Genomic DNA, 17,029 nt, shown 5'->3' with positions numbered 1-17,029 from the left:
TTTTCTAACGAGGAACTGATTAATAAGATTTTTGTGCTAGTGGAGTATAACAAAAATATGCTACTAGCAATAAGAATTTTTCATCAAAAATTCCCTTATAGACGACAACTAAGAAGAGCAACGTTTAAAAATATACTAGAACGGTTTCAATGGACTGGATATTTAGATTATGATAAATCTGATCGAAAAAAACTATTGTAAGTGAGGAAAACAGGAATTAAATGTAATCCTTAGTGTCACTGAGGATCTGCATATTAGTACAACCATTCTTACAATCTAAGTATCTAGTCTGTTGAAACCGTTTTAGTATACTTTCAAAAGTTTCTCTTTTTGGTTGTGGTCTATCAGGGAATTGCTGATGATAAATTTTTATTGCAAGTAGCTCATTTTTGTTAAACTCTCCTAGCACAAAGCCATTTTAATCAGTTCCTCATTAGAAAAATTATTATTAGTAATGGTAACAAATCAACTGGAACTACATAAATAGTATAATGTCAAATTTTTAAGCAAATTTTGTGTCATAGCCAACTAGGGAGAATTTTGTATGCATGATTAATATTTTAAGCACCAACAACCTTAACTACGAATGTATTTGGATATATTATCCAATATTAATAAATTAAGAATCAGGCTAGATTATTATGTATCTTTTTTCGAAAAATTATTTTTGATTTTATATTTTCACGGCCACCTAATAAAATTTCACGTAATTTTTGTTCCAATTAATGTTTGGCTTAAAAAATCACGAATAACTTACAAATTAAAGCACTTAGGTATAGGGAATGCTTAAGAAATAAAAAAGTACCATAAAATATCATTTCAATAAAATACTAAAATACAGGGTGTGTTCCATTTAAGAAAACTCAGAAAATACTCATTCCGAGTTTCGACCAACCCTGTATACTAAAGTTTAACATTTCGCTATACTGTTAATGTTTAACAATAGTAGACTATATTAAAAACCGTTTGAACATAAAATAAAAATCTGATGTCAAATCACTACAATTCTACAGGGTGTAGATATTGCTACGAAATTAACAAAAAAACGTAATTAACTTTTAAACTACCTCGTATAATATTACAAATCCATATATTTTGAGAAAGTAAACATTGAGAAGAATCCAAAATAGTAAAAATATACAGGGTGTTCCATTTAAAAAACATAAATTTGTGTCACCCTGTCAATACGGACGCCCCTGTATATTTAAAAATATTTTTAAATTATGGTACTATGGGTGCCCCAACTTTTACTTAAATAACTTTTTTTCGTATCTCTTACGACAAACGAGTAATTGAACTTTGTCACACTAATGCCCCACCCTGTATATTAATTTTTCAAAAGGCAATAACGCCATTGAAAAGAGCGTAAGAATATTTTTTAGGAAATATTTTGAACTTTTTAGTTATGTTAATTAGCATTTAATAAATGCATAACTTATCTTCACATGTACCTATGTGCGGCAGATTCGTGCAAATATTATAAGAATTATTGCGCATTTAATGGTAGAAGCATATAATTTGGACCACATATACTACACATACAAAGGTTTAAATTTAGATATGAGGCCATCTCAGATTTTGCCTGTTACAAAAATGGCGCGCATTCAAAATGGCGACTATACATATGTGACTATTATCACGATAACTTCTGAACGAAACGTCCGATTTCAACCAAATTTGGTATATAGGTTCTTTTTTTGATGTATAAGATCGAGCTCTTGAACCGGAAGAATCGGTTTACCAGAAGTTGTGTTTATCCTCATTTTTTTGTAAAAATATGTTGTTAATTTTTTCAATTCTTTCACCCTGTATATATTAATTTTTCAAAAAGGTACTACCGGCGTTGAAAAGAGCGTAAAAATATTTTTTAGGAAATATTTTGAACTCTTTAGTTATATTAATTACCATTTAATAAATGCATAACGTATCTTCACATGTAGGTACCTATGTGTGGCAGATTCGTGCACATTTATAAGAATTATTGTGCATTTAATGGTAGAAGCATATAATTTGGATCACACATACTACACATACAAAAATTCAAATTTAGATTTTATTTAGCGTATGGACTTTCTCAGTACGATAAATACACAAATATAATATATATTATTCAAACACTAAAACATAATGAATGAATCTAAATATTAATGTCGAATTTACATAGCCATTCAATTGCATCTGGGGAGCATTCCACAAAGTCCTGGAGGTTTCCATGGTAGGCACGATTTAGGCAATCTGAAACACAATGACTTATGGTCTGTCTAGGCGATCCACAATCGCACTGTTTACTTTCTGCACGACCCCATTTGAACAGAGAATCAGCACATTTACCATGTCCGGTACGTATGCGATTAAGCCTCGCCCAGGTGGGCCGGGGCAGACCCGATCCGATGAAACCCTGGGTTGGGGTGGATATCTGAATATAGTCTGCTGCTATTGTTGGCATCCATCTTGTGGACCATTGCCTTTGTATATCATAGGAATCACCAATTGTTCGGGCAGTTCTGATTGGAGGATTTCTAGACCTCAGTCGCTGGTGCTCTTTTGAGATGTCTGGTATGTCTTGATGGATTGGTAATTGTATGTTGGCTACAATTTTCTGATACTCTCTCACTAATGCTGCTGTACGGCGTAGATCTGGTGGAGCAATATTGCTCAAAGTAGGCAGCCATCTCACTGGGGTTGATTTTATTGTTCCAGTGATTATTCTCATGGTTTGATTAAGTTGGATATCGATTTTGTTTGTATGCGCACTATTTAACCATACTGGTACACAATATTCTGCCACTGAAAAAACCAAAGCTAGAGCAGAGGTCCGAAGAGTATCTGCAGAAGCACCCCAAGTTGTTCCAGCAAGTTTTGTTATTATATTGTTTCTTGTTCTCAGTTTACCGGCTGCGTTTGTAAGATGGCTTTTGAAGGTGAGTGTTCTATCAAGTGTGACGCCTAGATATTTGGGGTTGTTGTTATGTTGATAGCTGCATCATTTAGAGTTACATTGAGGGTATCGCCCGCAAGTTGATTCGACAGGTGAAAGAGACAGGTTTCAGTTTTGCTTGTGTTAGGACGTAAGCGCCAGTTCTTAAAGTAGTTACTAAGTGTAGTTAGGTCCTCGTTTAGAGCTCGTTCTCCAGCTTCCTTACTATTATCTTGGAAGCCAATGGCCAGGTCGTCTGCATAAGCGAATTTTCTCGATTTTGTTTCAGGTATATCCGCCGTATAAAGGTTAAATAATAAAGGAGCTAGCACTGAGCCTTGAGGTAAGCCGTTGTTAAGTTTTCTAACGCTACTTCGTGCATCATTTATATATACCTGAAACAGTCTGTTAGTTAGTAGATTGTTCAAATTTAGATATGAGGCCATCTCAGATTTTGTCTTTTACAAAAATGGCGGGCATTCAAAATGGATCTGCCGCCCATAGGTACATGTGCACATACGTTCATTTATTAAATGGTAATTAACATAACTAAAAAGTTTAAAATATTTGCTAAAAATATATTTACACTCTTTTCAATGGCCGTATTACCTTTTTGATAAATTTATATATACAGGGTGAAATAATTGAAAAAGAAACCTCGATCTTATTCATCAAAGAAAGAACATATATACCAAATTTGGTTGAAATCTGACGTCTCGTTCAAAAGTTATCGTGCTGTTAGTTACATATGTATAGTCGCCATTTTGAATGCCCGCCATTTTTGTAAAAAGAACAAAAACTGAGATGGCCTCATATCTAAATTTGAACCTTTATGTATGTATTATATGTGGTCCAAATTATATGCTTTTACCATTAAATGCACAATAATTCTTATAATATTTGCACGAATCTGCCGCACACAGGTACATGTGAAGATACGTTATGCCTTTATTAAATGGTAATTAACATAACTAAAAAGTTCAAAATATTTCCTAAAGACTATTTTTACGCTCTTTTCAATGGCGGTATTAACTTTTTGAAAAATTAATACATACAGGGTGAAAGAATTGAAAAAAAAAACAACATATTTTTACATAAAAAATCAGGAAAAACAAAACTTCTGGTAAACCGATTCCTCCGGTTCTACAGACCAAAGATCCTACATACCAAATTTGGTTGAAATCGGATGTCTCGTTCAAAAGTTATCGTGCTATTAGTCACATATGTATAGTCGCCATTTTGAATGCCCGCCATTTTTGTAAAAATCAAAATCTGAGATGGCCTCCCATCTAATTTTGAACCTTTATATGTGTAGTATATCCAAATTATATGCTTCTATCATTAAATGCACAATTCTTATAATATTTGCACGAATCTGCCGCACTATTATCAAGTACATATAACTTTTTTTTCATAAAACTAAAAATAAAGTTTCCCATATGATGCCGACTTAAATTTAATATCATATTATAAACATTAGTAATGACACATATGAAAAACTTTTCTAATTTTATGAAAAAAGTTATCCTTCACAAAAAGTTTTGCACCATCTAAAAGCTACGATTCAACCATAAGATATCAAATTTTATCAATATTATACGAGGTATGTCAAAAAATATGGATTTCGCTCAAGAGTAAAGTACCTTTACATTTCACAATATCGAAAATTAGCATGAAAAGTTGTTTAGAAATAAAAAAAACTCTGTTCTAATATGCCATTCTTCTTCTTGAAGTTCCTTCTCCTATCGGAGGTTGGCTATCATCACAGCTATCCGTAGCTTATTGGCGGCTGCTCTGAAAAGATCTACTGAGCTGCAACTATACCACTCTCTTAAGTTTCTTAGCCAGGAAATTCTTCTAAAATATGCCATTACATCCTTCTAATTGAAAAAAATTTTTTTTCTCAAGTTACGGATACTAACATAATTTTCTTTTATTACAACTCTTTTACTATTATATTACGAAAAAAAATTATTATTCATAACCAGCTCTGTATGCACTAAAACCTAAGATACAATCATTATCAAATTCAAGAATTTCGCTCAAGAGGAAAGTACCTTTATATCCACAATAATTCAATTAGAAGAATGTAATTGCATATTAAAACATTTTTCAATATTGAGAAAAATAAAGGTACTTTACTTTTTGAACGAAATTCATATTTTTTGACATACCTTGTAAAAAATTGATAATAAAAAAGTTTTCCATACATATTTGTCCAACTTCAGTAGACACGCTGTATATATTCGCGAACTCAAGCGAGAGTGCTGCTTGTCGGGTGTGTTCATTTAATGAATGATTTATTTATATTAATTAATTGCATCAATAAAAATATTAATTATATCAAAATACGTTATCCCAATTACATCGGCCATTTTCATGCAACTGCACTGCCACCTACAAACAGTCGATTGAGTTCGCGAACAGTAGTAGTATAGTAGCAGTATTTAAGTTTAAAATATTTACTAATTAGCATATTACTTGGGATATACGTTGAAAATGGCGAAGCAAGAGTCCTCCTTGAGAAGCTGCAAATGGTTATCAGTTGCATTCCACACATAGAAGTTGTAAGTCTTCGAAGGGGTTCCTTTTTGATCAACCACTAACAATTTCATTACGGCAACAACATCACGTTTGGACATTTTTAATTTTTCCGCACTGTCTTTCAACTTTGCGGCCATTTCCTGTTGTTTTTGTTGAAGGAGGTTTTGTTTGTAGTTGAGTAAGGATGATTTTTGAGAAGAAGTTAACTTTGCCTAAAAAATTACATACAGTTATTTAAGGTGCGAGTACTCTAAAGTGTACTGGGACAGTACACTTTAGAAGGCTAAAATTAAGCATTTTTTCAAGAATTTTTTTCTCCGCCCCTTTACTAAATATGATAAAGCTTTTTACATATTAATATTTAAGTCTTAGTACCAAATTTCTTTTTCATTTATACATTTACACTCATATTGTAGAGGGCGCCAAAGTCGAGGCTTCCAAAAAATTGTTCCAATGACAGTATATCTCAGGTTTGGGTGGTCTTTGAAACAAAAAATCGCAAAAAAGGTTGGACACAGTCTATTAAAAAAAGACAGACTAACTTCAGACCAACTTCCCCGAAAAAACTAGCTAATGAAATAAAGAAAAACAATGATACATGGAAGCAAACGAATGAAGTATCGTTATACAGATAAGATAAGACCAACATCACTTCTAGCATGTCGAAGCTGCTCGAGAAATTCATGCTGAGATAGATGAAGTCGATAATTGAAGAGAAAAAATATGTTCCAAATCATAAATTTATGTCCTTGTTGCATTAGAAACCTCGACCTTCATGGGGACCTGAAAATGAAAGTCAACAAAATAATAAAGAAGATGGCAGATGGTCATGAACAGCTATTCGATCAAGCTGTAAACATGGAGGCCATTCAGATCCACTCAAAAACAATACAATTTCATTTAGTTTAGTACAGTGTTGTGTAAAAGCAAAACCAAGTGTTGTCTATCTTATCATTCTGAAGGATAAACGAAAAAGACACGGGATGGAACTAAAATGTGCAGGGGCGCGGCTGACAATAAAGAAATAGAGGAGGGTCCTACACGGTGTTGTGCAGTCAGTCGTCCTTTACGCGGCACCAGTCTGAAGTTTTGAAGTAGAGGGGCTCATGATATGAATGGACAGAACGAGTCTGTCGCGAGTAGCATGCTACAGGACTGTATAGTCTAAGAGCTAGTGAACCCTCCGACTAACGGTCTTCCTGTAAGGCTAGAAATTTGTATAGTGATGATTCATAGCACACCAAGGCTAAAACCATGACCTGGCAGGCATTAGCCCTGCACGTGTATCTATCAGGTGAATCGAAAATAGCATAGTTTAGGGGGTAAAACAAACTTTCTCCTGTACAAATTAAATTTAAGTATGTGTTTAAGTAAGTCATTTAGAAGAAATGTGTACAACGACAGGCGATTTTGAACAGCATAAGACCTTGCCAGGCGAGGGGAAAGATTAGGCTTTTTTCCTAAAATTATTTTTTTTTGCATCGAACAAAGTTTTTTTTTATGTTTTTTGAATCATTCCAAACAGAAAAGGTCTTTTTTCGGCCATTTTTAACCCTGAATCGGACATTTAACTGAAAATTTCAATGTTGCCAAGTTGGTAGATATTCTTTAAGCATCGATTGATGAAATCCCGAAGAGTTTCTTGCAATACAATATCGAAAACCCCTTTGTTTTTAATTGCTAATCAAGCGAGCGCGACACTGTAGTATAAGTGAGGAGGTTTGAGTTTGCATAAATTCATTATATCGAGAATGGGCACATTTGAAGAGAAATCTTCAGACAGGTCGATTTTTATTTTTAAATTAGGACTTTTTTCGTATATATAATACTAGTGAAGTCATCCATCCGGGCGTGATGACGTAATCGATGATTTTTTTAAATAATAGTAGGGGTTGTGTGATAGCTCATTTGAAAGGTTATTTAATTCTCTATTCAGTAATATAAACAGTAACATAAGTATTTATACAGGGTAAACAAAAAAAAATTATTAAATTAATTTATACAAAAAGAAGAAAAAATTTTTGCACACCCTGTATAAATAATTATGTTAATGTTTAGGTATATTACTGAATAGAGAATTAAATAACCTTTCAAATGAGCTATCACACGATCACTACTCCCATTAAAAAAATCATCGATTACGTCATCACGCCCACATGGATGACGTCACTAGTATTATATATATGCCAAAAAGTCCTAATTTAAAAATAAAAATCGACCTGTCTAAGGATTTCTCTTCGAATTTGCCCATTCTCGAGATAATGAATTTATGCAAAATTAAACGTCCTCACTTACTACAGTGTCGCGCCCGCTTGATTAGCAATTAAAAAACAAAGGGGTTTTCGATATTGTATTGCAAAAAACTCTTCGGGATTTCATCAATCGATGTTTAAGGAATATCTACCTACCTTGGCAACTTTGAAATTTTCAGTTAAATGTCCGATTCAGGGTTAAAAATGGCCGATTTCGCAATTTTTAAATTTTGAATCGCTTATATGTCAAAAACTATTAACCTAAGAAAAAAGTCACTAAAGACCTTTTCTGTTTGGAATGATCCAAAAAACCTATAAAAACTTTGTTCGATGCAAAAAATAATAATTTTAGAAAAATCTTTCCCCTCGCCTGGCAAGGTCTTATGCTGTTCAGAATCGCCTGTCATTGTACACATTTCTTCTAAATGACTTACTTAAACACATACTTAAATTTAAACTTTACAGGAGAAAGTTTATTTTACCCCCTAAACTATGCACTTTTCGATTCGCCTGGTAGATACACGTGCAGGGCTGATGTCTGCCAGGTCATGGTTTTTAACCTTGGTGTGATATGAATTATAACTATACAAATTTCTAGCCTTACAGGAAGTAAGTTAGTCAAAGGGTTCACTAGCTCTTAGACTAGTATCTGCGGCGGCCTTGTGGACTATCACGCGTTGTGTTCCTATGCACATGTTAGCAGTAAAAATAAGAACTAGAAGATCTATACTCGGATTCTCTTGTAGATTTCAGCGTTGGCTCTTATGTACAACTTAAATCAAATGGAAGAACACGCTGCGCTGTTGTGAGTTCGTCGTCTGCTTACCGTGGCAGAGCCGGTTTCAGATGCGCGTACAACGATACGGGGGTATTGGCAACCTCACTTGTCATAAGTAGTGCACTGAAATTTACTCGTGAATCCGAGTACAGTCTCTCTACTAGAGAAGAGAGCATTTGACTACAGCCATAAGAAAAAAATAAAGGGAAAGATCAATGGAAAGAAGACAAGAAGAGTGGAACAACATGGAATATGTTGCCCAGTGGACTAAGATGCTGATCCCAAGTGGTCACAGGCGACTGGATTACTTCTTGACGCAAGTGCTCACAGGACACGGGTGTTTTAGCCCTTCATAGGTTCGGAAAGCCAGATTCAGACATATAATACTGCGAATACTCCGACACTGTTACTCACACAATGCTGGAGTTTACTAGATGGACAGGGGAAAGAAGCAGAATGTATAGAGAAATATGAATGAATCCTGTGACTGTAAGAAGGATGATCGCGAAGTTGATCCCTAACAACACAAAACATTCCAGGAATGTACTATCAAAGTTCTATTAATGTTTGAATGTCCTGGACATTCAAGGAACATTCGGTGAACATCTGATTAAATTATTGGTGGAATGTTACAAAAGATATTCTATGAACATACTACCAATGTCCTATATTTTAAGAGAGGACTTTTACTATTCAATTTGCGTTCATTTTCAAATTTGCCGCGCGTGTATCTATGTGGCTTTTTTTGCTGTTCTGTTTGTTAGTTTTGCTCTGGCTGGATCTCTTGTTTAAACAATTATGTAAGTATTATAAAATCCGTTTTCAATTTTCTTTATTCTTTATGAAACGAATTATTTATGCATATTATTACCTGTAAATAGTATTCGATACATCATCGTATAGGCCAGGAACCGAAGCTTTTCACCTCGCAATTTTTACAGAATAGATCGATATGCTTGAAAATTTGCGAATACGTAGTGGATAGTCTAAGGATCAAAATCTATATGATGCGGAAAGGCGCTTTTACCATGGGGGGTGGTTGTCACCCCATCTCGGGGGTGGAAATATTTTATTATATTTTGACCGCAAAAGTTGATAAAAACATTCATTCTAAGCAAAAAATGTTCTATACATTTTTTTGATAAAATTAATAGTTTTCGATTTATTTGCCATCGATAATGTTAGTGTTATATCGAAAAAATCAATGTTTTGATAGGTATACTCATTTACGATTCACGCAATTTTGCCGTAGAAAAAATTTTTTCAAACCAAGTTCTTGAGAATTGAATATCCTACAATTTTATAATAAAACATTTTTTCGTATCTCTGATGCTAATCTTTATATTCTGAAGAAAATTGCATTTTTTACCAAGCTACAAAAATTCGTTATTCGCTTTTAACTCCTGTTTTTTAAAACTAATCATTCTAAGCCAGTCAAACATCTAGAATCTATTAATAATACATAAATAAAATAAGAATGAATAAGACCAATGACTAATAACACCGTTAACTTACATTATTATGCTTCCAATTGGATTTCTCCTTTTTTGTTCAAAAAAATATATTCATTTTTTAACCCTGACACTTTTAATTTTGATCCTAGAAGTTTGGTAAAAAAGAGTTTTGTAGGTTTTCGTAAGGTCTATAAGACGATTAATAGTAATTTTTGTTAAAATCCTCAGTCGCAAAAAGAGGTGACTTTGAAAGGGTTGGTAAAGGTGGTTTTTGCATGTCATTACAAGTTTTAATTGTAGATAGCTCATTCAATTTTCGCCCTAGAAAAAATTTTTGCAAACCAAGTTTTTGGAAATTAAATCGGCTACAATTTCATATTTGAACATTTTTTCGTATCTCTGACGCTAATCTTGCTATTCTGAAGAAAAGGCAATTTTTTCCAAACTACAAAAATTCGTTATTTGATTTTAACTCCATTTTTTTAACAACTACTCATTCTAAGCCGGTCAAACTTCTAGAACGTATTAACAATACATAAATAAAAAAAGACCAAATAAGATCAATGACTAATTTTAATTAGGGCGGTGATTAGGGGGTTGCTTCCAATCACTTTTCGCTGAAAAAAATAGGGACTGACATTTTTTTCATTATAAGTTACTTAATTCTTGAGCTAGAGACTTTTTTTATTTCTGGAGATAGATATTTTTAATACTTTAAATTAGTTTGAACAAGCTGTCCTCGAAAAATGCATAGTTTTCTCGTCTTTTGACTTTGAATCTACAATATTTAGCATTTGACGAAGAAGAGCCAACATATAATATAGTATATCTCAATTACTATTGGTCTTAAAGAAAATCTAAAAACGCGTTTTTGTTTATTTTTTCAAAAGGTACATTTTTCTTAAGTAAAGTTTTTTTGATAAAACGAAAACTTTTGGAGTTATTAGCAGAAAACTTATTAAAAACATTGATTTTTTCGATATAAAACCAACACTTTCGATAGCGAATAAATCGAAAACTATCAATTTTATTAAAAAAATGTATAGAACGTTTTTTGCTAAGAATGGACGTTTTTACCAACTTTTGTGATTAAAATATAATAAAAAATTTTCACCCCTGAGATGTGGTGCCAACCACCCCCATGGTAAAAGCGCCTTTCGGCATGACATACAGGGTGAGTTTTTAGTGCGGGATCGGTCGATAATTCCATTATGGTATAGAATATCGAAAAAAGTTATTTAGAAAAAATGTAGGCAATGATATTCTCTAGGCTTGGAAAATATGTCCATTTCTACAGGGTGATCAATAACTGCGTGGTATATCAAACATATAATTTTTTAAATGGGACACCCTATATATTTTTTCATATTTATATTCTTCTCATAACTCTGGTTCATATAATATAGGGTTTTGCATTACTATACAGAGTATTTAACAAGTTATGACCATTTTTATTTCGAAATCCCTACGAGATTAACACCATGTATATAAAGAAGTAATTCGTAAACAATAATTTGTTTTACATAATAAGATTAACAATATACTGTAGTTTTGAAGTTAAGTTAAATTGAAATTATTGACAACTATTTGTATACAGGGTGAACTACAACACCAAATTACGATTTTCTTAATTTTTTTAAATGGATCACCCTATATTTTATTTTTTCAATATTTTGTATTTGTGATACTCTTTCATTTTTATATAGCATTCCCTATACCTAAACTCGTCAGTTTCCGAGATATTTTCAGTTTACTTCAAATTTTGGGAATACATTCAATTTTTCTACTAAAATTACATGTTAGTATTGAGTGATAATATAACAAAATTATTTTAATTCAATAAATAACTAACACAGAATATAAATCATAACAATATGCAATAAATGTATCAATAAATATGATATTAAGGAATTATCATATTTTCCTAATATACAGAATCGTAAAATTCCTAAAAAAAATATGTCTTGTGAGTAGTAATATAACAAGATTATTTTTTATGTAATAAACAACTCACACAAAACATAAATCAAAACAATATACAACTGATGTAACAGTTTTTAGGTTATATCAACAGTAATTTAAGCCAAGAAGTTTTTAGTAAAACATTCCTAATTGCAGATTGTGACGCGCAGTTATTAATACTATAATTTTCATACTAATTTTCATTAATATGCATCAAGAATTCCCTACTTTGTTTACACTCGTAGTCAAACTAGGTGATCTATAAATGTTAAAGGTGCTATTGTTTGTGATTATTTGATTGGCCCACATTTTTTTGACGGTTGAGGTTTTTACACGACGGTGCTCCAGTTCTTCCAAAATTGATTTTTTCATGTGGGTCTATATAAAAAACCTTGTATACCAGAAGCATCCAACAACGCCTAATGATATGAAAAATAGAATAAGAGGAGCTTTTAATATAATATTAACTTAAAAATATTAAGAAATGTGGCTCGGTCATTTGAATATCGGTTACAAAATTGCATAGACGTTGAGCGTGGACGTTTTCAACATTTACTTTAGACGTAGGTATATCCTTAACATCACATTAATTGGTACATTCATTAAATATTGTTATGGTTTATATATTTTGTCAGAAATTCACTGATTGCAAATATTTGTTATATTATTACACAATACTTATTTGTTAAGTTATTTCTACTTATTAAAAATTGAATGTATTTCCTGCAAATGAAGAAAACTAAAAATATCTCAGAAACTAAGAAGTTTAGGTATAGGAGACACTTTATAAAAATGAAACAGTATCATAAATACAACATTCCTAATAAATAAAATATAGGGTGATCATTGAGAAAATCGTAATTTTGTTTTGTAGTTTAAAAGTGCTTATAACATTGAATGTTTTACTAAAAGCTTCTTGGCCTAGAATATTGTTGATATGAACAATCTAAAAACTGTTACATCAGTTGTATATTGTTTTGATTTATGTTTTATGTGAGTTATTTATTGAATAAAAATAATTTTGTTATATTATTATATACAAGACACATTTTTTTTGTAGGAACTTTACGATTCTTGTATATTAGGGAAATATGATAATTTGTTAATATCACACTTATTGTTATGATTTATATTTTGTGTTAGTTATTTAATAAATAAAAATAATTTTGTTTAATTATCACTCAATACTAACTTATTTCTACTAGAAAAAATGAATGTATTCCCGAAATTTGAAGACAACTTAAAATATCTCGGAAAGTAATAAGTTTAGGTATAGGGAATGCCATATAAAAATGAAAGAGTATCACAAATACAATATTTTGGAAAAATAAAATATAGGGTGATCTATTTAAAAAAATTAAGAAAATCGTAATTTGGTGTTGTAGTTCACCCTGTATACAAATAGTTGTCAATAATTTCAATTTAACTTAACTTCAAAACTACAGTATATTGTTAATCTTATTATGTAAAACAAATTATTGTTTACGAATTACTTCTTTATATACATGGTGTTAATCTCGTAGGGATTTCGAAATAAAAATGGTCATAACTTGTTAAATACTCTGTATAGTAATGCAAAACCCTATATTATATGAACAAGAATTATGAGAGGGATATAAATATGAAAAAATATATAGGGTGTCCCATTTAAAAAATTATATGTTTGATATACCACGCAGTTATTGATCACCCTGTAGAAATGGACATATTTTCCAAGCCTAGAGAATATCATTGCCTACATTTTTTCTAAATAACTTTTTTCGATATTCTATACCATACTGGAATTATCGACCGATCCCGCACTAAAAACTCACCCTGTAGATTTTGATCCTTGGACTATCCACTACTTATTCTCAATTTTTCAAGCAAAACGACCCATTCTGTAAAAATTGCAAGGTTTTGTCCTATTTTAAGCTTCATTACTTGGACTAGTAGTGAATATTATGGAAAAAATATAGGACAAGATTTTGTGCAATAAAAATGTTTATATTTATCAAGGATGTATTATTTGGTATGGCCACATATACTTCTGGTATATCGTCGGTGATGTGGCAATACCTCCTATCTGCTTTTTCATGAATTTTGTAGGAGACGAAAAACCATTTTTAGGGTCATCTCCTGTTTTCACATGTAAATTTTGACATGTTTTGTAGTAAATAGATAGTTGAATTTACTACAAAACATGTCAAAAAATATCATATGAAAACAGGAGGTGACTGTAAAAAAAGTTTTTAGTCTCTCTTACAAAACTCATGAAAAAACAAATTGGAGGTATTATGTGACATCAGCGACTATACCCAGGGAATGTCTAAAAAATATACTTTGAATGTCCTAAGAACATTCGTGGACATTCATGGAATGTTCCAATAAGACATTCAGGGAATGTTTAAAATGCTGACAGAGGACTTTCCTGGGACATTCAGGGGACGTTCTTGTGCTTTTGAGGACATCCCAGGAATTTTTTCAAAGTCCCGTGTGTACATTCCAGGAACATACATGGAATGTCTGGTGTTATTAGAGATGGGAAGTGAGGAGAGATGGAATAGTGTGCACAATTACATTCGTGCAGTCATTAAGAAGAAATGGGAAGAAGTGAAGCAGGACAACGACAGATAGATAAGGAAAAGCTCCGAAAGTGTCGTCATCCTTTACAGCTGCCACCCCGTTTTCGGAGTACAGTATGTGCGCCAGTCAACTGCGCACAAGTAGGAGATGGTGGTTTTAGTTGGTAGGTAAAAAAGTGCTATTAGTTAGTTGCTGCTAGTTGGTTGCAGTAGTTATTAGACAAAATAGGAAGATACCATAGGGTACGCTCTTATAATTAAGTTTCCTTTAGTATTTTAAGCCAGTCATGTATTAAACACCGAAGATGTATGAAAAAAAAAAATAGATTGTTAATATTATTTTGAAGTTATTTCTTATGGCATTCTAATATAATTTAGTATTTTTTTGGGGAATTGCAAGACGGAATTTTAAGACGAGCAATTCTCCGAATGTCGGGACAATAACTAGAGATGGACAGAATCTTCGAGAAATAACGGCTGGGCTTTATACAGGGTGTTTCATTGGTAAAGTAACATACGTTAACTGTAGAAAGAGAATACTTAGCGGTCTCAAAAATACCATACTTAATGGGTCTTACTCCATTAATAACAAAGATACTGGGTGTTTTATCTATTTTGCCATTTTTTTAATTGGTTCATAGCTTTTTGACCACACTGTATATTTATTTTATATTTGGCACGCAAATATCATTTAAGACGTACAATAAATTAATTTATTTACAATTGTAAAAAATCCAGGTCCGGCTTAAAAAATATTGGAAAAATTTTCCGACCCCAAAACAACACCTTGTACATTAAATTTTTTTAAAATGGATTTTTCAGTTGAAAAGAGGATAAAAAACTAAATTCAGTGGTATACTTTGAATTTTCGGCAAAATGATTTTTCTGGTTAAATTTGGAATTTGAATTCTGAAATTAAGTGAATTGCGAGAGCTCTAAGTAGAAAAAAATTGAAATACAGCTTACAACTTGTCAACCACACTGTATATTGACTTTATATTTAACACGCGAATATTCTTTTAGGTGTCCAGTCAATTAATTTAATTACAATTATAAAAAATCCAGGTCCAGATTAAAAAATATTGTATAAATGTTCCAACCCAAAAAAACACCTTATATATTAAATACATATTAGTATATATTATAGTATATTAAATTTTTTTAAAATGGATTTTGCATTTGAAAAGAGGATGAAAAACAAAATTAGTGGTATACTTTTAATTTTCGGAAAAATGATTTTTCTGGTAAAATTTTGAATTTGAATTCTGAAATTATGTGAATTGCGAAGCTCAAAGTAAAATAAATTAAAATATGACTTAATTTTAATTAAAACCATTATTTATTCTAAATTGGTAAAATATTAACATTTGCACACATAACAATAATTTTTGATGACCTCCTCTGTGGCTCAGTGGTAAGAGCGCCTACCTTTGGATCGAAAGGTCCGAATGGTCGTGTGTTCGAATCTCACCAGGGTCAGAAATTTTTCGTTTAATATAAATTAATAAATGAAAATAGTTTCTGTCCTTGTGGGATCGGTACTCACCGGAGGGACCGCAGACGTTGGGATACAATTAGCGTCTCTTTGCAAAGACAATGACGTCGACTTTGCAATGTAACAAGACACTTACTCAACACACACAGTACACAGTACACATGACGCTAGGTACAAAGATTTACCGTACCTACGTATAAAAAAAATAATTTTTGATGTTGGTAATTTTGAATAAGTACTTTAGTTTTGAATAGTGATTATGCTGCAAATTTTCGGTGTTTTGTTATAATTTTTAGCTATTTTGTTGATTAAATGATGTATTCTTTATTGACTCTTTATTATTTATTCATTATTTAAAGATGAATATTCGCCAAAAACTATTTTTCACACATAATAAAAAAACACTAAAATATTAACATTTTATCAATTTAGATCAAATAATGGTATTAACTAAAATTAAGTCGCATTTTAATTTTTTCTATGATGTAAAGACAATGACGTCGACTTTGCAATGTAACAAGACACTTACTCAACACACACAGTACACAGTACACATGCCGCTAGGTACCTAACTACAAAAATTTACCGTACCTACGTATAAAAAAAATAATTTTTGATGTTGGTAATTTTGAATAAGTACTTTAGTTTTGAATAGTGATTATGCTGCAAATTTTCGGTGTTTTGTTATAATTTTTAGCTATTTTGTTGATTAAATGATGTATTCTTTATTGACTCTTTATTATTTATTCATTATTTAAAGATGAATATTCGCCAAAAACTATTTTTCACACATAATAAAAAAACACTAAAATATTAACATTTTATCAATTTAGATAAAATAATGGTATTAATTAAAATTAAGTCGCATTTTAATTTTTTCTACAAGAGCCCTCACAATTGACATAATTTCAGAATTCAAATTCAAAATTTTACCAGAAAAATAATTTTGTCGAATATTCAAAGTATACCACTAATTTTGTTTTTCATCCTCTTTTCAAATGCGAAATCCATTTTAAAGTAAATTAATATACAAAGTGTTTTTTTTGGGTCGGAATATTTTACA

At 31.6% G+C, this 17,029-nt stretch overlaps 1 protein-coding gene across 1 annotated transcript in view; it reads right to left on the bottom strand.

The window, feature by feature from the left end:
* The window catches only part of LOC126892359 (breast cancer type 2 susceptibility protein-like), a 130,111-nt gene that overhangs the window by 25,183 nt on the left and 87,899 nt on the right, over positions 1-17,029 (bottom strand). The window contains exon 9 of the mRNA XM_050661877.1: positions 5,399-5,673. Within this exon, the coding sequence (XP_050517834.1) occupies positions 5,399-5,673 (275 nt within the window). The remainder of the gene's footprint in view (positions 1-5,398; positions 5,674-17,029) is intronic.

This window comes from Diabrotica virgifera, chromosome 9, assembly GCF_917563875.1.
Source record: "Diabrotica virgifera virgifera chromosome 9, PGI_DIABVI_V3a".
Taxonomy (NCBI): Eukaryota; Metazoa; Arthropoda; class Insecta; order Coleoptera; family Chrysomelidae; genus Diabrotica; species Diabrotica virgifera.
The sequence above is the reverse complement of the archived record's forward strand: the minus strand, read 5'-3'. Positions and strand labels throughout refer to the sequence as shown.